Raw genomic sequence first — 22,461 nt, 5'->3', positions numbered from 1 at the left:
AAGGCACTTCAATTGTCACATATGATACTTACAAAAAGACTTCCCCCTCCTCCAGACAAAGAAATTACATTAAACAAAGCATTAAAAGCCTAAATGGCACAAAGAAAGAGTTTGGAGAAGGTGTTGTGAAGAGAGATATCATAGCATATAACATTCCTGACATCATGTGATTAATGTAGCCGACCGACCACCTTGTCTGACTAGATATGACAGGGTTTTTGTAAACAAAGAATTGAAGATATCATCATCATCATCATCCGAACTTCTATATAGGTATTATTATTTGTGACTACAAAACATCATTGGAGTGCTTGCAAGAAAGAATGTTGACATACTTCCTTATGGTAGGCCAAGATCTAAGGTTCTTTTGGACCCTATTGCTGTGCTGATGTATAAAGGGGCTTTGAGTGCATTTCTTGTAAGCTTCAACAAAAGGGTCTTCCTCCTTCTGAGTCTCCATCCTAAAGGAGCTGATTCTGAGCGAGGTCTGCACTGCACACAGAATCTGAGACTCCTCCTCCAGTTTTTGTCTATGATCTGATGATGATGAACATGGAGGAGGCTGAAGCACCAAGCCAGAGCCATTTTGGCCATGAGCAGTGACTTTAGAGAGACCAGGCTTGTGTTCCCAAGAGAAAGGAACATTTACTATGTTTTCTTCATCATTGGAACCATTGTTGTTGCTGTAATTGGTGTGGTGTTTCATGGCGATGAATTGAAAATGATGATGGAGTTGTTTTGGTTGCAATGTAGAAGTAGCAGTACTGTGTGTAGGATCTAAATTAATATAAAGAGGCTATGCTATGTTGCTATATCACGTGATTTGTGATTAATAATAACGGCTAATCTAAATTCTGGTGAAGAGGGGTTATAGCTTGTAGATTAATCTACAGAGAGAAGACAAAAGATGCAAGTATGCACTTCACACAACACAGCTTCCCGTCACGAATCATGATTGGAACTTGGAACTAGGAAGCGTAGAAAAACACTATTTTAACATCAACCACTTTTATTTTATTATGGAATCTTATTATTAACATTTTTTAATTTAAATTTCTCTTTTAAACAATTTCATGACTATTTAAAACTATAAGATTCAATACAAATGCCAAAATTTTGATAAAGTAGAGTGCAATTAACTTAAAACTCCAATCCTTTTATAGCTAATTCTTTTAATTTTATATCCTCCTATACTAATTAATTTTCTATATTTCAACATTTTCTCGTTCTATATATATAAAAGAATTTTTTTTTCTAGTTCTTACTTTGGAATTTGAACAATAGATAGAAAGAAGATAAAGACTTTGACCTTTTAAATTAATGGTTAAATATATGTTTTAGTCCTCATATTTGTTCCTCATTCTCAATAAGGTCCTCATGTTTTTTTTTTTTGTCCCAATTGCATCCTAATATTTGTAATTTGAGACAATTAAGCCCTCTCCGTTTTTTTTGTCCCAATTGCATCCTAATATTTGTAAATTTGAGACAATTAAGCCCTCTCAATTGGCCTACGACGTTAGTTCCAGTTAACGGAGAGGGCTTAATTGTCTCAAATTTACAAATATTAGGATGCAATTGGGACAAAAAAAAACATAAGGACCTAATTGAGAATGGGGAACAAATATGAGGACTAAAACATATATTTAACCTAAATTAATCAAAATCACTTTAAACATAAGTTTTGAGGTAGTTATCATAAAAAAATTACGAACTATGTGGCATTCTATTCCATCTTTTATTGGGTACTATCAAATTATTTATTAATTTTACTCACATTCGAGATTTTTATATCTCAGCTTGAATAGGATGGATTAAAAGTCTCACATCGACTGAAGATAAAACAAAATTATAATATATAAGTGGAGTGCAAACATCATCATACAAGCTAGTTTTGTGAGGTTGAATTATTTTTAAAAAATCACTTATGAACATTAAGATAATATCTTATTTACTTATGATTCATTTTCTCTATTTTCTTAATTTATTTTTTACAATGTCTTTTATTGATGCATTTTTACTTGATAATTTTAATAACATTGAGAGAATATAATTTTTTTTTCTTGCCATCTGATTCTTCTTTTGAAGTCTGATTTTAAAATTGTAGTTTAAAAAAAATTAGCATATATGTATTTTTTTTCTATATGTTAATTAAAATAAATTTGAACAAAATTATAATATTTTTAACTCAAAACCTTAACAGAAAAATGAGACTGAAATTACAATTCAATATATTTTTATTTTCTTGGTTGCTCCAACATTTGCATCTATATATATTATGTAATCATTATCTAGGATCTTCTCTGTTTTTTCTTCCCTTATTTTGCTTCGTTACTATGCAAACGATCAATAGCAGAAGTACCTTGAAAACATCGAAAAATATGTCAAATTCAATGGATACCAGAATGATTAGATTCTGAAATTCTCCAATGGATATCAACTATGTTGTTTTCGTTTGGGGTACCAAAGGAATAAACAATCAAGTGCACTAATATTCCTGTGTCGAAGAAAAGCAGAATAGTAGGTTCGAACATGAAACCGAAGGCCAATTGATAAGTAATAATCATTATCACCTATTTATTTATGTGTAGTTAATAACTTGATATATATTTTTACGTTTTAATTCTTATATTTATTTTTGGCTCAATTAATTTTTATTTTTTTTTCAAAAAAAAACAATGTGATCCTTTCGTCATATTGACGTTTAAAAGTATACATATTAAAATTTAGGTATGTCATATATGAAAACATGAATCATCTTTCACATATAACAGTTCAAACGACATTAATGTCAATTTAATAAAAAAGACAACGTTAAGTTTTTTTAAAAAAATAAATAAATAAAAACTAATAAAAGAATACATGAATCAAACGGAATCAAATACCTAAGTATAAAAATAAAATTATTAATTAAATCATTTGTTTAATTTGAATTTTGATAAAAAAAAATAAAATCGTTCATAACTTTCAGATTTAAATTTAATTTAATTTTATAAAATTAATTTATTGGATAAAATTGAAACCTTAGTTATGTATAGTATTATTTTAACAAATAGACGCAAATGGGGAGGTGCAAAGTTTTGTTGAATTAATAGTAAGTTTTATTTAAACGGCTGCAAGGTTGGTTAAAAAGTAATTTTCAAATTGAATGAGAGTGGAAGATGGTGATTAATTTGGAGTAAGCTATGTTGCATATGTGTAGTAGGTTTGCTTCATCAAGGAAAATTGTGACTACGGTTTTAAATTCAATACAATTTTATTTCCTTTCATGGTTTTATATTATATACATGCTCATAAAATCTAGCTCTATAAATATGGATACACCTATGTTATGCCCTAATTGTCAAAGTGTTGCTATATATTTAGCTACAACTTTTCTTTTTTTTTTCTCCTACCATCTAAGACGTTTTTGTTAATTTTAAATTAAAGGATATGAATATGTTTTCCTAAACAAAACTATAAATAGATTTAAATATTTTATTTTTTATTTATTGTAAAATCTTAATTTTATAAATTTTAAATTATTTGTATTTTCTTTCGGTTAATAGATTGATTTTCTATCATTTTTCTAGATAAGATTTCATATTTGAGAAGACAACAAAAGAAAAGGGGTAAGCTTTTTTGGTTTTTTGGTTAGAATCTTGTCTTAAGAGTTGAATAACCTTGAGGATAGAAACATTAAGTTGTATATTAAATTGTTATATGGTTACAAGCTTTGATGCATAAATGTTGTATGTTTATGATGTCTTATACTTTTATTTTCTTTTCTTTTGCATAGTACAATAATAATAATTACATATTCAAAGATTATATTGATAATTCAAGAGACAATGAAATTTGAAAAAAAATAAATGACAAAATAGTCTTCTTAATTTTAAAATTCTCATTATTCAATTATGGTTGCTCTAGTGATAAAACGTAAAAAAAAAAAAAAAACAAAAAAACAACAAAAAAAACAAAAAAAAACCTAAGGTAAATTGTTGCAAGGTTGTGACTTAATGTAATGTTACATAATCGATGGTGTACCATTTTACTAACAAGGGTTAGTGTTGATTCTTTTTCAATTAAGTGTAGGACACTCAAACATTGGATGGATGGATGCTCAAATAAGGAAGAGATTGAACTGATTATATCTTCATTAAAGCTCTAATTATTCAATCAATGTAAGTTTACATAATAAAATCAAATTAACACATGAACAAGATAAAATAAGATTCAGGACACAGAACTAAAAGTTGAAAAAGTGGAAATGACTTGAGAGATGAAAGAGAGATAGTAATAAATGCATGGACAAGGAGCATTCATGACTGTTGTGCCACTTATTTTCATCTTTAAGATAAACTTGAAAGAAAAATCATTACTTGAGTTCTGAAGTTCAAGATAAAATTCCAAAGTAAAAAAATCAATTTCACAAATTTCTCAGATATTAAATTCTCGTACATCTTAAAAGTTAAGTATAAAGGTATCAAATAACTATAAATAGAGGTATTTTCTGAACTGATTACATTAGAATACTTTTAAAATAAAATGTAAATTCTATTTTAAAAATATTCACACGTTATCAATAAATTTTAGAATTTCAACTGTTGATAAAAAAAATTATGAATAAATGAAAAAATAAAACAAGAAATATTTTTTTATGTATAAAAAAGATAAAAGAATAGGAAGAAGACATGTGATATTATTGTAATGTTTGATTAATTTCGTCAAAATAACTTTTTTCTCTCTATAAATATTTTTTTCCAAATTATCATAAGGAAAGTTGTCATCACATTCATTTGTTCAACCTTAATATCAACAGTAGCAATTAAATTTAGTATAATTGTAATGGATAACATTTTTACCATAGGTGAGAAAATGTCATTGAAATCAACACATTTTCTCTATCTAAAGCCTTTCACCACTAGTTTGACATTGTATCTTAGAGATGTAGAATAAACTTTTAGCTTCATCGTAAAGATTCACCTATTCTCTAAAGTCATTTTATTCTCAAGCAATTTTACCAATTCGTAAGTGTGATGTTGAAAAGATTTCATCTTATCTTGCATTACATCCTACCATTAGTTTTTTTTTCACTTTTTAAAGCTTCTTCAAAACATTTAGGTTCTCTACCATTAACAAGATACCCAAAAAATGGTTTTCTCACCCTATTGGATCTCTTGGTGAGGACATGTGGTAATTCAATTGTATCACCAAGATAATAATCATATATCATATCATGTTCCTCTTCAGCATTATCAATCAAAACTTGTAATTCATCTCCTACTTGTTGATCATCAATATCACTATGTTGCTCATCATTTTGAACATCAATTTCAGCATTATCCAGATTGCGAACAAACAATCACATCGAATTACTAAAAGTTAGATTATTATCTTTCTTGGATGTAGGCTTCTCCACCTTGTTAATATCTTTAATGGTTTAGTCTTTAATGAATTGCACATCATGGTTTCATACTAATTTCTTCTTGATAGGATCATACAACTTGTAACTAAATTTATTTTGACAATAGCCAATAAAAATATATACATTGTCTTGTCTTTGAATTCATCTTGAATCTTTCATCATTTGGAGCATAAACAAATGTCTTGCAACCAAAGACACATAAATTATCATAGTTAACATTCTTACCAAACCAAATTTTTTCTAGCACCTCAATATTCAAAGATGTTATAGAACTAAGATTAGTAACATGCATGACTGCAAATAATGCCTCTTCCAACAAATGCTTAGGAAAAATTTCTTCAAAACAATACATCTAGCTCTTTCAACCAAAGTCTTGCTCACTCTTTTTGCTAGGCTATTCAATTGAGAAGTTTTAGGATGAGTCTTTTCATCTTGAGACATGTTGCTTGCAAATATCAAAGGGTCGATAAAATTCACATTGTTATCAATACGAACACATTTCAACTTCTTTCCTTATTGCATTTCAACCAAAGCATTATTTAAACTTTCATGTACTATCCTTTCTTTGAAATGCATATACCCATAGCTTCTTGGAACAATCTTGTGCAAAAGTAACATTAAATTGCACCACTAAATGACTTTATCTTAATGGGCCATAAACATCAAAATACATCAACTTAAACAACTCTCACTTCCTTGAAGGATGATGCTTCTTAAAGGATGTTTTGTTTACCAACCATGTAATGAAAACATTTCTTCAATCATACACTTTTCAATCCTAAAAGCACATCTTTTTTAGCTAAACAATTAAGTCATTTTTCACTTATACGAGTAAGCCTTTGGTGCCACAAAAATTCCTATGTATACATTAGATTCACATTATCATTAACAAAAAAAAGTTTTAGTTCCATACAATTTAAAATTTTTCTCCACTCTAACCATAACCAAATTATCTTTATTGAGTTTCCATCTATTAGAACCAAAGTGATTGTTATAACCACTGTCATTAAACAAATATATAAAGATTAAATTAAAACGCACACATTTGGTTTGCTTGTTCTTAGAAATGTTTATTATAATTTAAAAATTAAATAAATAAATTATCCTACTCTTACTCATACTCATACTTTTATGTTCTATTAATTTTATGAGTAAATATTGGTTGCTGGTGAACAATTCTTTTAACTTTATTACATTTATTTTAGTTTAATCAAATTTATTACTATTTATTATTTTATTTAAATTTGATTTATTCTTATTTACTATTTTATTCAAGTTTGATTTATTCTTATTTACTACTACTTACTCAATTCTACACATAAATGCAATCTATCTGCATGAGAAAAATAAACACAAGAAGTTATATGGGAGTATTTATTCTTTATTATCTTTTAAAATATTAGTACTCATGACATTTAGTTATCTTTCGATGCATTTAATCAATCCAACGGATTATTGTATACATATTATGTCTTGTCTTGTGCAGTGAAAGATTTTCTCACAGAATATAACGCTCTAAATGTCTGAATCAAATTCTTTTTAATTCTTTGTTTATAATTTTATTCTATATTTTTATTATTTATTATAAACATGATTTGACTTAATCAATCTTCCGTTTTATTATTATTTTTTATTTTTGTTTTTATTTCTAACTTAAACAAAGTCACAAAGATGGAGAAATAGCAAGCTGTTTCATTAAGAATAAGGGGACCTGCAACTTGCAACTGACACAATAGTGACATATACACAACCATTAGAATTAGAGACAATGAGATTGAAAGGTACGAAGCATCTATTTCAAGCTATTACTCGATCATATTGTAAACCATTCTGATGAAAGAAACTTCCAAATATACTATACAAAATTAAGCAATTAAGTCACACCTAAGTCGGTTAGCTAAAAAACAAATGAAAAACAAAATGTATAATGACATGTCACATGATAAAATAATTCGTTAATTTTCTCTATTGCAAGAGTTAGAAAATTTAGATTCATGCATGTGACTAATTAATGAAATAAAGAGTTCGAATATTTAGGTGGGGAAGCTATGATGAAACAGTAAATTTGCACCATGTGTGGCTGTCTTTTACCCACTAATTAACTAGGGCATGCAAACAAATGCATTCTACAATGCTGTTTGAATCCAACCTTGTTAATGGACGAGAATGCTTGTCGTGACATTGGAATCATTGCTATAGATGTTGAGAGGCTGTTTTCAAGGTGATGAGTTCCCAGCCACTGCTATAGTAGAGTAGAAATAATTTAAACATTGTATTATGAATCAAGTAGTATATGATTTCTTTTTTAGGTCTTGTATAGATCAAGTAGTATAGGGTTTTTGGTCAACTTGAGTTAATAAAGTTAACACCCAATGTTGACCTCAGAGAGACATTTTACTAGAATTGATCACATGGGTCAAAATTTTGTCTTAGCTTATAAGTAAGGGAAAAATGTGTCGCACCTTGATAGAGAGTAGCCATATGTCATGCTCCCCATGAAGAGGAGTGCTCTCGTGTAGTGATCATGTGTCATTCTAGGAATGGAGAGGATTTTCCCAAGTTAGTGGTCATATGTCCTTCTAATGGAGAAGATTTTTCCCTTGGTTTCAAAACCAGCCAAGTTGAGATTTTTAGGTTTTGTTTCTACAATTTGGAGACACCTTGAGCCTATATATAGATTCTCTCCCCCATGTAAATTAACTTTGAGATTTATAATGAAATGTTGCCAAATTATCGAGTCATTCTTAACTTGTCTCTAAGTCATGGGTAGAACATTTTATTGCTCTCATCGAGCCACCTTCTTAGAGAGTTGGCCCAACCTCTTTTTAGAGCACTAAACATCATCATCCTCACTTCTAACATTCAAACTCAGAGCATCCCTATCATACAATCTCATTGCTTCTACACACTTACCTTCATGATCATCTTCATGCTTTAGATCATCCTATAACTTGAGAAAGAGGCTATCAGGTAATAAGGATGATGAGATCTTGGTTAGAAAAGATCACATCTAAGTTTATCACCACGAGAAAAAATAGTTACAATAAATAGAGAGACAAAAAGAGCACTCCAAAAGAAAAAAAAAAACTCAAAAAGACATTAAATGTAATATATTGTCAAGGATATTTTACATTCTTTTATAAAATATAAAGACAAATTTAAAAGTAAGAACGAAATACAATTTTAATTGAAAAGAAAGAAACATATTTAATGTTTATAAATTTATATAATTATCCTAAAATTGATTTTTCCTTGAAATAAATCTATTCAATAGATAATCTTGTATTTAATCCTATATTTGTTAATTATAAGGATAACTTTATATTATTTTCTTTAACATTAATATTAATATATTAGAGATTATCGGTTAAAATATGAAGTGTTAACATGTTAATATTACATTAACACTTCTACATATAAAACATTTACACAATCAAATAGGTTTGGTAAGATGGAGATTTTAACAAATTTCTCTGTCTTGTTCAACCTGTTCCCTCAACTTAGCAAATTAGTATCAGACATATATTTTTTTTTAGAAAAATCATAAATTATTTATGTTTAAAATTTTATCCTATAACTTTTTAAGATTTTAATATTTTTAGGAATAAAATATTTATATTGGTACTGTTGATTTATTTTTATAAATTTATTTTCTCTAATATTAATAAAACAATCAATATTCAATTGAAAATTATACTGAATTTTATATATTTTAAATAAACTTATTTTTTCAAAAACTTATTTTATAAAAAAAATATATAATTTTCTCCCTCTTTATTCGTATTTAATTTTTGGTGATGTCTTCCACATGACATTAAAACTACTTATGTTTGTGTATTAATTTTTTTTAATATAATTTAAAACATCAAAATCGATATTTATAAGTTTATTTTGAAGAAATAACATAAGAATAACACATAAAAACTCGGTAAAAAAAAATCTAAATTCGTTTTTCAATCTGAATATCATTGACAAGTCAGTCGAGAAATTTAGGCAGCATACTAAGAGAGGACGTTGAGCTTCCCACTTAGACTTTGGTCCAAGATATTGGACCAAGTTGAAGCCCAATGCTACAACCATGGCCCATTAAAAAGTCCATTTATTTGTTATTGGGTCTTGAGCCCAAGGTTACCAACCACGTTGAATTCGAATATCATGCAGGAACATGACAATAAATTAAAGGCATATAGTTGATGCAATTTAAAATATAACCATAGATAAAAAGAAAAAAAAATCAAACAAGCTGCTACTTTTAGAATTTGATAATGTCCACGGTATTTTAAAAATATTGCTGGTTTGGGTTTGATTACTTTTAAAGATATACTTATTTTTCTAATTTCCCTATAAACTAGACAATGGTCATTTCGTGAATAAGGGTAAGAAAAATAATACATTCTTCTAAAGTTATTTGACAAAAAACAAACTACATAAAATAGACATAAATAGAAAGAAACATAAAATACCAATGACACCAAAAACTTATTTTTCTTCTTTAACTTATTGAATAAAACCAAATATATTTGTTGAATCTAAACCATTCAAAAAAAAAAAAAAGAATCCCAAGCACTTAATAAATGTAGTCATTTTTGTCTTTAAATAGCACAATGAATCAATAATTGAATTCACAGGGTAATCTATACATGGTGGCCAATTTGAGTACATAAAGCCAAACCATTGAAAGTGTGCTAAAAATGGAAAAATCAAAGTACCTTTCTTTTTATGATACATATGGTTTTGAGAAAGGATTGTTGCATAGAAACACACCAAACACTTAACTTTTAGTATACAACTATTCCGACATTTTCCTTGTTGGTTCCCTTCCATACAACATTGTTTCAAAACCATAGAACAATGGAACAGAACATATAGAGTGCTGAGCTACTTGCAAAATCACCACATTTTTTCTTTTTCTTCTTTTTTCAGAAATTCATGAATTTTAAAAGTTTAATTTGAATGCTAATTTTAATTTCCATATGTGAACAAAATTAGCATGCAAGTCAAATTGATTAGTTTTCTTGCCATAACAAATTAGTAACACATACACTTGAAGAATTTGTTAAGTTTTTATCAGTTTATGTATTTAACAAGGAGAAACAACAATTTGAAGTTACTATTTTTAAAAATCTCAACTTTAAAGCAGTGGAGATCTTTCTCAATGAATTAATATAAAATAAGAGACTCAATAATCGAACTGTTGTTTCCTTATAAGAAATTTTAAAAAGTCCAACTTTACTTTCTAATGAGAAAATTCAAATTTTAAAAAAGAAACAGAAAATAAATTCACTTACCATATCTATAAACACTGATATCTTAGAAATATTTCTAACATGAAAGGTGTAAGAGGAAATTTGAAGGAAAAACTTCAAAAAACATGAAAATGGGTTTGATTCGATGTTTCTCTTTGAATGTAAATGTTAAAGATAAAGAAGAATAAGAACAGTATGCTCCTTATCTGTATAAAAATTCTTGATATCTAAATACAAAGTATGTATGGGAAGGACAAAAGGTTTTCTGGTTCATTTTACTTTTGTTCAACAGTGACCAAATGACAAGTTACTCCCTATAAAGAAACATTTAAATGGACATATATGAAGCAACCCATAACATAAGATATTATATTATACTATACGTTGGAACATCATGGTCTTTCTTTGGATCTTAGGCTGTGGGAGCTGTAATGTTCGAAAAGGACAATATGCAAGAAAACTAATGCACAGATTTCTCTTTAGAGTGTCCATTTTTCACATACCTTATCACAGATTCATTTCTACAGATTTCGGACATCCCTAATACTTTATATAGTTTGATTTTACATTTAATTTTGCATTGTTTTTTATTATGATTACTGTGTTATATGAAATATACCGATCATAGTAAATGGTCATTCCTTAGAAATTATCAGGTATTAATGGGTCAGATTTCCTTATGCTTTACAAATATACGGTATCAATGATTAATTATTGGATTTGATTGCATAAAAATATATTGCGTTAATGGTTAATTAATGCGTTTGGATGTCACAAGCCCTATCACGATCGACATTCAGGTACAATAATCTTGATCTATCCTAATAAAAATATTGACCTCTCTATGAAACATATCTGCCTTGAACGTCGGAATGACTTTTGCAGGTTAACCCCCCAATCGAGAAGGATTACATTAAGAGTTGGACTATCGGAACATAGCAAGGAAGGACGATCGACCCTTGAAATGGACAACTTTGAATGTTTTGGATTAGGGATCTCAACTCAACCGAAACAATTACATATGTTGTTATCTTTCTTACACTTTGAATCAAACTACATATATCATCTTTTAAATTATGAGTGGAAGTTCAATAAGAATATTAATAATGTCTACACCAGAAAAAAAACTAGTATAATATCAAACAGAGATTTATGAGAGAATAATAAATAAAAAAAAATTATTATTATTAGATTTTTTACTAGTTCAATAACATATGAAACAATATACTCAATAATCTTAATTATAAAAGTTACTAATAATTCTAATACTATAAAGAAAATAAATTTTAAATCTAATATAACCTTATAAGAAAGTTGTTGGTAACTTAAAAAGTTTACATAAATTACATAATATAGTTTAGTCTTATTTTCAAGGATTTTCAACCATTAAGGATATAATCATATTTAAATTTTAGAATTAAATGAACATTTACCTCTTAAAAAGTTATGATGTTTTTATGTTAAGGAATTGAATAAAAATGACAACGATTAAAAGAGTGTATGACATAATACTAGTATAAAGATTTTGTAGATTTATCTTGTTAATGCTAAAAAATTCTATGAGTATATTTACTAGACTTTATATTTAAGTGATTATTTGTTAATTAAAAATGATATAGTTTATTTTTGAAATATACTGAATAAAAATAAATATAATATAGTTTTATATTACGGGTAAAAGTCATTAACATTGAAGAACTATGACGTAAGATGGTATTGGAAATTGACAGGGACATTGGGCAGAAGAAGTGAGAAAGAAAAGACAAAAGAAAATTTAGACAGGATAAAACAAGTTAATCCGTAAATTAGTTTATAAAAATTTAAGGGTTGTCTGGAAGTGAAAGTTAATACCTATGTTAGATGCTAAAATATGCAGAGTAGTACAAGGCTGTGAAACCAAAAGATTTTGCAAGATCTTAGAGTGAAAGGGACAGAAGCAAGGCAACCACAAGTTAGTGGTCCACATTCCACAAACGCCAATTCATTACCAAACAAAAAAACTTTAAAGGAAGAACAACAAAACCCACTTCAAACTTCAAAACCAGGAATCAGAATTCTCTATTCCATTTAAGACCATCACAAAACTTTTCTTCTTTGCATTAACTTTTTCTAAGTGCATCTGCTCACTCCTACTCATTACTCATATCATTCAAACTATATATACTATAGTCATGCAAAATCATGGTCTCAACTTCACCCCAAAACCTATCCATCATCATCATCATCATCTTCTTAAGAAACAACCAAGTCCACACACTCCAACCAACATCACTTACAGTTGAATACAAACTTTGCCAAAATGCATGAATAGAAAGAAACAAATTAAAGTCAAGCAAACCAAAAACCTACCTACACATCCAAATAATGATGAGGGCAAGGTATTAATAAACAAGAACACATATTTCCAAATTCTAAGATTACCATATGTATTTATATATTATAATATATATAAACTTCACTAATGATTAAAGTCAAAAGAACAAAGTTCTTTTCTTTTCTTCTCCTTCCTCTTCTTCTTCTTCTTCTTCCTTCCATCATGCCTTCTTAAAGCTGTTGTTGTTCACAAGGCATTGCACAGTGTGGTGGCACTGGCACCTTCTTTGATGTTGTTGTTCTCTGCCCTTGGACTGCTTCCAGCACTGCTATTGGAAAGTGATCCAAATGCTGTTTTTTGCAACACCCCATTTGGAGATGACCCTAGTGGAGGACTGTTGTCCCACCCATCTTTCATGAGGTTGAGGGCAGAAGTGTTCTTGCCACAGTGATCACTTCCATTGCTGTTGTTATTAGTACTACTCAGGTTCAAAACCTCACCAAGAGGGCCACCCATAGAACTCTCCCAAGTGATTGGAATCCAATTGGCTTGCCTAGTGTTTGACTCATTGTGAGCACCGCTTCCCACTCCCAACCCCATTTGAATAGGGTCTAACTCCCTTGAAAGCCTTAGTGGTGACAGTGTGAGTTTCTCATTAGAGGGTGAGGAGGTAGTGAATGACATGAAATCTGAGGAAGATATCGGTATGGAGATCGATAACTGAGTCCTATCTGACTGCATGTTGTCAAGTTCAGGCCAAACAGAAGAACGGTGATGGTGATGGTGATGGTGATGATGAGACTGTGGTTTTGGAGAGTCATCGATGAAGTGCCTGAGAGAATGTTGTTGTTGGGACTCAGAATCATCCTTTTGTGAAGATGATGAACCAAAGCTTCTCTTCTGTGAAGGGTTGAGCAAGGAATCAGAAGTTACAAGCCCAAACTCATTGTTGTTCCTTGAGGAAGATTCATCATATGGGAGTTGGTGTTTATGAATCATGAAAGGGTCCTTTGGTTTCAGCTCAAGAGTTGGAGGCACCATGGGAAGCGCAGGGCCATCCTGCATCCTCTCACTAGCGTTGTTACTGTTCTCTTTGCTACTCATAAACATCCTGCATGCAAAGGAAAACACACACCAAAAGAAACTCCATAAAGAATCAAAAGCAATCTTTAATACACACATAAAGTAACAGAATTTGAACCATCCTTTTTTTCCTCTCCCTAACACGAATCTCAACTCATCCACTATTTAAATGACCAGTCCCTTTCTGCCCAAAAGGATGATGGAATACTAGATTCTTTTATTCTATTTTGTGCAAAGTCCTAAAGCCCTACACACCAAGCAAAAATATATTACATAGATCTGCACACACTACCTAAACAAACCACAACGAGGAAACTCTTACTTTAGTCCTCAAGTTCCAACTTTAAAATTTCCTTCACTTTACCCAACCCTTTAGGAAAATACTAATCCCCCATGTTGGAAAACACAGCAGAAAAGCACTAAAATGAATGACAGATATACAAAACTTGGGGCCAAATTTAGAATCTTATAAATTTAAGTACTAAAGTGACTTATATCAGAACTGCAGTCAAACTTTCAATATTCCCACAATATGTTCCCATAACTTGGAAGAGTATTTGAAAATACTTTCTAGGACCACACTCAAATTGAGCTTTGAATGCACTGATAGAGTAAAGGACTCTACCACAGTTATTCACTCATACACATGATAAGTTTGTAAGCTTTTACAGCAACCACCTTAAAAGTCATACATAACAAGATTTCTGATTAGTTAAATGTAAATGACAATGCATGAAAAATAAACTGTGATTATTAGTCATAGTTTGTGAGTGACTGACCTATTGATGGTGTTGGCTGGAGAGGAATGAGATGGAAGAGGGTGGTGCACATTGTTGTGTGCAAAGGTGTTGTTGTTGCCGCCGGGCACCACAATGGAGTTTGAGGAAGCATTAGGAGGAGTAGTGGTGGTTGTTGTGGTGGTAGTGGTGGTGAGGGCATGGCCTGATTGGCCTTCCACAGGCTTTCTTGAACGATGGCGTCCTCTGTTCATGTGCCGCTCGCAATACTTCTGATCTACTACGGCATCTCTCGAGCACCGCCATTTCTTCCCATCTGTTCTCCTACACCTCCCTGGCTCAGGGTCTGTGTTGTTCGAGAATCCCAGATGGAAACCTCCCCATCCCACTGCCACACAAAACAACAACATCATCATCATCATCACACAAGAAAAATATATCCCAGATGAACTGATACTGTTATATTCAATCAAAACTTCTGATAAGTTTAACTTTCACAATAATCAACTTACAAACTCATTTTGTGAATTGTGTCTGGATAAGAGCATAAATCTGTTTTACATTATCATCACTATTATACTCGTGAATTTATTCAACAATTCTTACTTTTGTTGCTCCAATTAGAATAGTATGAGTTTTCTGATTAAACAATCTATCCCTCATTAAAAAACATCACCAGAATATTCAAAGAAAAGTATGAGTTTTCTGATTCTTTTATACAGTGTCTTCATAAACATAACTACAATACATTAAATCAGTCCTTTAAATCATACTAAAATAGACCAAAGTTAAATAACTCACTTTGTCACTGTAGGATTATCCGATTCTTTTTGTTTTATGGGCAATAAAAGAGTTACATTACATACATGTGTTGGGTCTGAGGAGGCCGGTTGAAAAGTTGCAGAAGGCAGCAGAATCGAGTGCTTTTCTGATGGGTATGAGAAGATGAGTTGGTACAGGCACGTTTGCTGTGATGTACTTGTAGATCAAAGCTTGGTGTTCAAGTTCCATCCACTGTGAAGGCGTGAATGGCCCTCTCACACCAGCCAAAGCCCCATGCATGCTTATGCTTCCCGAACTGTAACCTGCGAACACATATAAACACACATAAGGTTAAAAAAAACATGCGAACACTGTCGAAATTGACTACTTAAAAAAAACAGAACACACAAAAAAAAAAAAGTCACTTCCTAACTCAAAAGAAAACAGCCAAAAGAGGGGTGGCAGAAGTTCAATCAATGGCGTGAAACCTTCAATGATTTGATTTTCTTTACCTCCTTTGATTTCAAAAAAAAAAAAAAAAACAGTCAAGTCAACCTTTATTTTTCGTGTGAGGAAGACATGAAAAGTGGAACAGAGATATTTTTTTAGGGAAAGAGACTATACTATTTGCCACGACCAATCAAATTTTGGACTTTATTTTTTTTTTCATATAAGGCTCTTCATATGTTTTTCTCATTTGGTACCCTCTAGTTTACCGTGCAAATTTTTTACCAAAATCCCTCTTCCTAAAACGGGAAGAAGTGGAAGATTTCACATCTAGGGAGGAATTTTTGTTTTACTTTCTTGTGACATGACTCACAAACAGAGACCACTCATGTATTTCCATGAAAAGACCCTCCACCGGTACTGTAGAATCAGACCGTAACAACCCACATAATATTTTGGCTCCCCACAAGGGATACCATATTCCAAATCCAAATCCAAACACACCCTTTGAAAAAAAAACACTCCTTTATTAATTAACAATTAATGATTATTATTTTCCTGAGATAAACCCCATAATCAAGTAGTACCTGTATTTCTGCTGTAACTAGACAATTGGTGGTAAGAAAAAGGCAATGTGGCATTTAAGGAGGCCTTGTCCACCATCAAAGGCTCTGATTTTGGTGAAGAGAAACTCAGCATTTGTGGTTGGTTGTGGCCCTCAGAGAAAAGGGTGACATTAGATCTCAGCAGAGAGTTTCTCTGATGAAAGAGCATTGCTTTGGATGCAGCAGACATGTTGTCATCAGTTTTAGGCACTTTTGGAGTCCTCCACTCATCTTCACTTGCTGTGCCAGATCTCTCTTGCTTGAGCACCCCAGATCCGTACCACTTGTGTTTTGTCTCAGGATCTGAAGCAAGAGAAGAACCAAAGGCGCAACTGCTGTCTGAACCCACCAACCCCTCCAAACCCACCACCCCAAGATCCATCAAGACAAAGAAAGAACCAAAAACAAATACAAAAAAAGAGCACACAGATAACCAAAACTAGACACTGATAATAGCATTAACAACACTAGGCTTCAAGGAACAAGGGAAGTGTTGGTGATGGGGCATCTCTTCCTCAGAGGTTGTGGACAACAACAAGGAGTAGAGTACACAAGTTGTTGCTGCTCCCTTTGGAAAAGTAAGGCACATCTCATGTGGGTGGAGAGAGAAATTGAAGAAGAGAGAGAGAGAGAAAGAGAGAGGTGACTGTGGAAGAGGGGTGAAGTAGAAATAGAAGATATGCTTGACACCTTAAAGCTAAGCTAAGCTGAATCTGGAAACCAGAAACCAGACTGGTTTTGTTTTTTTGGGAGTTGATGTCTTGGCAAAGATAAAATAATTGGAGAGATAGAGAGAAACTGGTGGGGAGCAAGAAACTGACTCGACATGGTTTACAAAAATATCATCATTTTCTCTTTCTCTTGCAAAATCACATTTTTCTTCTACTCAAGACAATCTTAATCAACTCAAAAACATCATCTTAAGGGTCAAAATTTTCTTTTGAAAACAGTTAAACTACCTAAATGACACCTGAATTTAATCTTATATTTCACTCTGGACAAAGTTATGCTAAATACTAAACAAAACAAAAACTTTATTCCTACATACCAACTTATTCTTAATTTTATTCTCTTATACCAACTGTCACGAGATTCCTCAGGTCTAATAAGTATTTTCAAGTTTAGATTTTGTTAAATATTTAACACAAAATAATTTGTGGCAACTACATTTACAAGATAGTCTCAAGTTCAGATAGTATTCAATACACAAAAATTTGACTGATATAATTGTCTTACTTGCTTCTTCTGTTAGAGTATTTCTTACTAAAGATTTTTTGGATTTTCAAAAAAAAGGTTTTGTAGGACATCCTAATCCAACAATCGTGTATTTGTATGGTACCATATACCAAATTTGATGACAAAATAATTGAGTATATATATATATATATATATATATATATATATATATATATATATATATATATATATATATATTTATGATGATATCTATTGTTTTTTATATTGTTGTAAGATAATATTTAATGTTATTATTATAGTATGGTATACTGGTTTTGTTTTGAGTCACGGTCTACTCTACTCTACTCTAGACTGTCCTGGGAGAGGGCATTTATGGAAACCTACACAGCAAACCATGGGATGTAGCTGTACTGAGAAGGATGTGAGTGTCTTTTTATGTGAACATGTTTGGTTCCACAACCTTTGTTGTTCTTTTCCATATCACTAATCTAAACCCCAAATTCTTCTTTCTTTTTGATAAACTTTGCATAACAATGTTATTTTCAACACCTCATTACCTAGTAAAACCACTCCATGTGAACATGTTGAAGTCTAGAACTGTTGAAACCAATAGGGCTATTACCATAAGATGAAAGGATAATAGTAATTAATGTTGGATGGGAATGGACATAAAAGAAGAGAGAGAGAGAAAGAAAGAGTGTAGTTATTAGTTTTATAAGCAACAATTATGGTTCTGGTTTGGCTTGCAATGTGCCTCACTTTTCTTTAAGTTAAAAGGGTAATAAAGCAAACAGGTGGTGGGTTGCATGAACAAAGATGCATTGGCACGTGACAGTGTGACACAATCCTCACTCAGAAAATTCTACCTCATCTCTGTCTTATTCTTCTTTCAATCCTCACTCTCTTCTTTTGCCCATGTCCATATATACCATCAAATATTTCTATATTTCATGCTCATTCTTTCTCTTTCTACGCATCAAAAATTTGATAAAGGAGAAAAATAATCAAATAACATTTTTTTACAACATTTGAACATCATCATATGTGTTATTGTGTGATTGGTCTATGGTGGTGTCATTGTGTCATTTGAACCAATCACACAATGACACGTATAATAATGTTCAAATATTGTCAAAAAATATTGTCTATGTATCATACCCTTTGTTAAAATAGTAATCTTTCAACCCTCATTCTCATTCAAAGTTAAAATTACACCCACTTATATATTGTGATTGAGTCATATTTTTAACCATTTTTCAACTAAACTTGTAATATGAGTAATAAATAAATAAGAGGGTATTAGGTGTGCATGTGTAGAGTGGATCTATGAATATATCTCTTTTCATTGGGCAATGACATAACTTGAGTTCAAAGGTAAACACATGCATAGCTAGTGTTCCCACCATTGCTATATAATAATATAGTGATAGATCACAGTTTTGTTCTGCTTTTAAGGAGAGCAAAAGATACTTGTTCCATCTTTATTCCTTCACAAACCTAAATTTTAATTTGGGTTTCAAATTTTAATCAACATTTGTTCATACATGTTTGGTAATAAACATTGAGGGAGAGAAGGTTTTGCAGTTTACTATAAAAGAATCATTTATCTCTTGTAAATAACACTTCTGATCTGTATAAAAAAAAAAAAAAAAACTTAAATGTGTGGTGTGATTGTTTTAAATATCATCATATAATCATTTAAAAACACTTTTTTTTTTTCAAATTAAAATTTATTATAATTGACATTAAAATTTACTAAGTATGTTTTTTTAAATATTTAACTGCCTTAAACTTTACCTTTTATATTCATAGACTTTTTAAACTTTAATTTTTTCATAATTACTTTCTGTTTATTTATTTATTTATAAATAGACACCAACTTCAAGTTGGTTCTAATTTAAATTTTCACTTTTACATATAAACACTTGAACTCAACTTTTGTTAATAGTCTTGTACTAAATTGGGATTAAACTTACAAAAAGAAGTTTATTTAATTGTTTTTTTTTTTCAAATCATAATAATCTATTAGTTTTAACTTTATAAATCAGTTTTCCAGAAATGTAATAACTTTAGAATTAAGAAAATAAATAAATAATTTTTCTTCTAACCTTTTAAATACTACTTTCTGATTAAAACAGAATTGCAACAATGAAAGAAGAACATGAATGAATGAAATTTAAGACAAATATATTACATCTAGTTTGTTAAAAATAACTATTTGTAAAATTATTCGACTTTCAGAAATAATTAAAATGCAACCAAAGCTTATGACATTTGGGAATAAAACCAATAAAAAAAATTAATTGAAACAAAATTAAATTGTTAATATTTATTTACTACTACAAAAAAAAGACCGATAGAATATATAATATTAAATTTCACAATATACATTTATAAAAGAGGTAAAACTTAAGAACTCGAATACAATTTTATTTTTTACTTTTATTCAATAAAATTTATATTTTTGAACAAACCAAAATTATATAGTTTCAAAAGAAAAGTTCCAAATTCATTGAAGAATAAGAAAATTTATATATACTGTATTTAATTGAATTTATTATGAGTTTTATAAGTGAAAACCATCTCCATCAACTTCTCCTTTAACATAGTAAATAACCTCTTCCATTAAGATAGTCTCCCAAAGTGTTAACCCTATTAAAGGGCTACAGTTTGTATCTGTCCTAAAGCATTCCCAACATCATAATTATGAATCAACAACACCACTTTGGTCAAACCAATGTGTCCAATAGTCAAATGTAATGGATACTAAATAAATTCTTACTTGTTATTATTAATCCCATCTTAATTATTTTAATTACCCATTTGATTATGCTAACTAGTTTATTAGAATGTCAAATTCATACTTGAGTTTCTTTCACATTCTTTCACATTATATGCAATGAAACAATGGATTCATGGTACAAATAAAAGTAGTTTTTTTTTTTTTAAATGTGATGATTATTAGTTTCAAGATTAAAGTAAAATTTAAATATAAAAAATTATATTAAATATAAATTATGACTAAAAATATCAATTCATTGAATTAAATAATATCTAGTTATTTAAATTCTGTGAATAAATATAATTAAATCAGAAAGTTGAGTGGAATCTCTTATAAATTATTATACAGGCTCAATGTTGAAAACTAGTCTCACTCGTGTTATAATAAGATGATAATTTAATAAAAAAATTTATGCGACTCATAATTTTTTGATTAAGTATATATTCATGCAATATGAGAACACAATATATCTACTCATAACATCAATCAATTGTACTGTTTTTCTAACATATGTTAGTTATGAACAAAGTGAAGCTATATTTATATTAATATTATAATTATTTTTAAAAAAAATACAAAATTGATGAGAGATGATCATGAGACTTTTAGTCACCCTTAATAAATTGACATGTTTATTGTACAAATGTATTTTTTAACATGTATTATACAGATACTTATGGTAGTAGTGCATGTGTGGTATGATTTAGGAAGATTACTAAAATGAAAAAAGGGAAATCAAAAGCACATGACCATCATATTAATATATTATTAATAACAATAGAGATAATTAAAAAATTTAAGGAGCACATGACCTCCTAGGCTACCTTATTATTATTTTATTTTCTAAGCACATGATGCTCCTATATGGAAAATATAATGTTTTTGTCATCTTGCATTTTTTTTTTTATTTGGTAAGATCTTTGCATAAATATAAAACTTTTTGCTCAAAAACAAATACTAATTCTTCAACTAACTTTTAGTCAAATTGACCAAAGACATATCTTTATCACTGTCATAGCACCTATCTGTCTACCTATAAAATAGAGGTGGAGAAGGGTATTAAGTGCAATTATTTATTTATTTTTGTATAATTTTTAATTTTAACAAAGTGTATTCTAACAGTGATTGAGAACACTACTTAAGAAAATAAAATGAAAACTTATATATTCTCATTTAATTTTTTTATTTGTATTTTCATATGATTTTCAACAAAATGTAACTCATTCTTATCATTTTTATCCATCTATTTTAATAAACAGTTACATTTAAAAAATACTGAATACATTATTTTCATGAATATAACATTTACTTGATTAATTTAATTATATATAATGGAATAACATTATTTGTCTATATATTGAAATATTTATTTTTGGATATTATATTTAATAATTGCATTATATTTTATAATAGAAATTTTAAATATGTAGCCATGTTGTTTAACTTGAATATATGATATGTAATAATGTAATACAAAATATCTAATGTGCTGGTCCATTTTTTGAACTATACTAATCATAGTATTTATTAAACATAATAAATCTACTCTCTCTATATATACATATTAATATTGCATCAAAGTTTTATTACCTTTATTATTACTAGAAATAATTATCAAACTGGGAATTTCACTTATAGTATACTAATCATGATCTTTAGCAAATATAATATATTTATTAAATTTTGTAAACTTATAATATATTTTAATTCTTTGAAAAAGTATTCGTCTATTATTATTTAAAATAATCAAAAGTTAAAACGTACATTTTCTAAAAATGAAAATTTAATATATATTATTTTAATATTAATAACCTATCTCTTATTTTATATATATATATATATATATATATATATATATATATATATATATATATATATATATAA

The 22,461-nt window shown here is 29.4% G+C and overlaps 1 protein-coding gene across 1 annotated transcript; it reads right to left on the bottom strand.

Annotated features, from left to right (window-relative positions):
- Window positions 1-12,615: 12,615 nt before the first annotated feature.
- On the bottom strand, window positions 12,616-17,282 carry LOC106764946 (growth-regulating factor 2). Its single transcript, XM_014649402.2, has 4 exons — window positions 16,581-17,282; window positions 15,651-15,869; window positions 14,827-15,172; window positions 12,616-14,075 (listed from the first exon to the last, which is right to left on the bottom strand). Exons 1-4 carry the CDS (start codon window positions 16,978-16,980, stop codon window positions 13,211-13,213), a joined length of 1,830 nt encoding a protein of 609 aa, XP_014504888.1. The 5' UTR covers window positions 16,981-17,282; the 3' UTR covers window positions 12,616-13,210.
- Between the last annotated feature and the right edge of the window lie 5,179 nt (window positions 17,283-22,461).

This window comes from Vigna radiata, chromosome 6, assembly GCF_000741045.1.
Source record: "Vigna radiata var. radiata cultivar VC1973A chromosome 6, Vradiata_ver6, whole genome shotgun sequence".
Classification (NCBI taxonomy): domain Eukaryota; kingdom Viridiplantae; phylum Streptophyta; class Magnoliopsida; order Fabales; family Fabaceae; genus Vigna; species Vigna radiata.
This window is presented reverse-complemented; position numbering and strand designations above follow the sequence as displayed.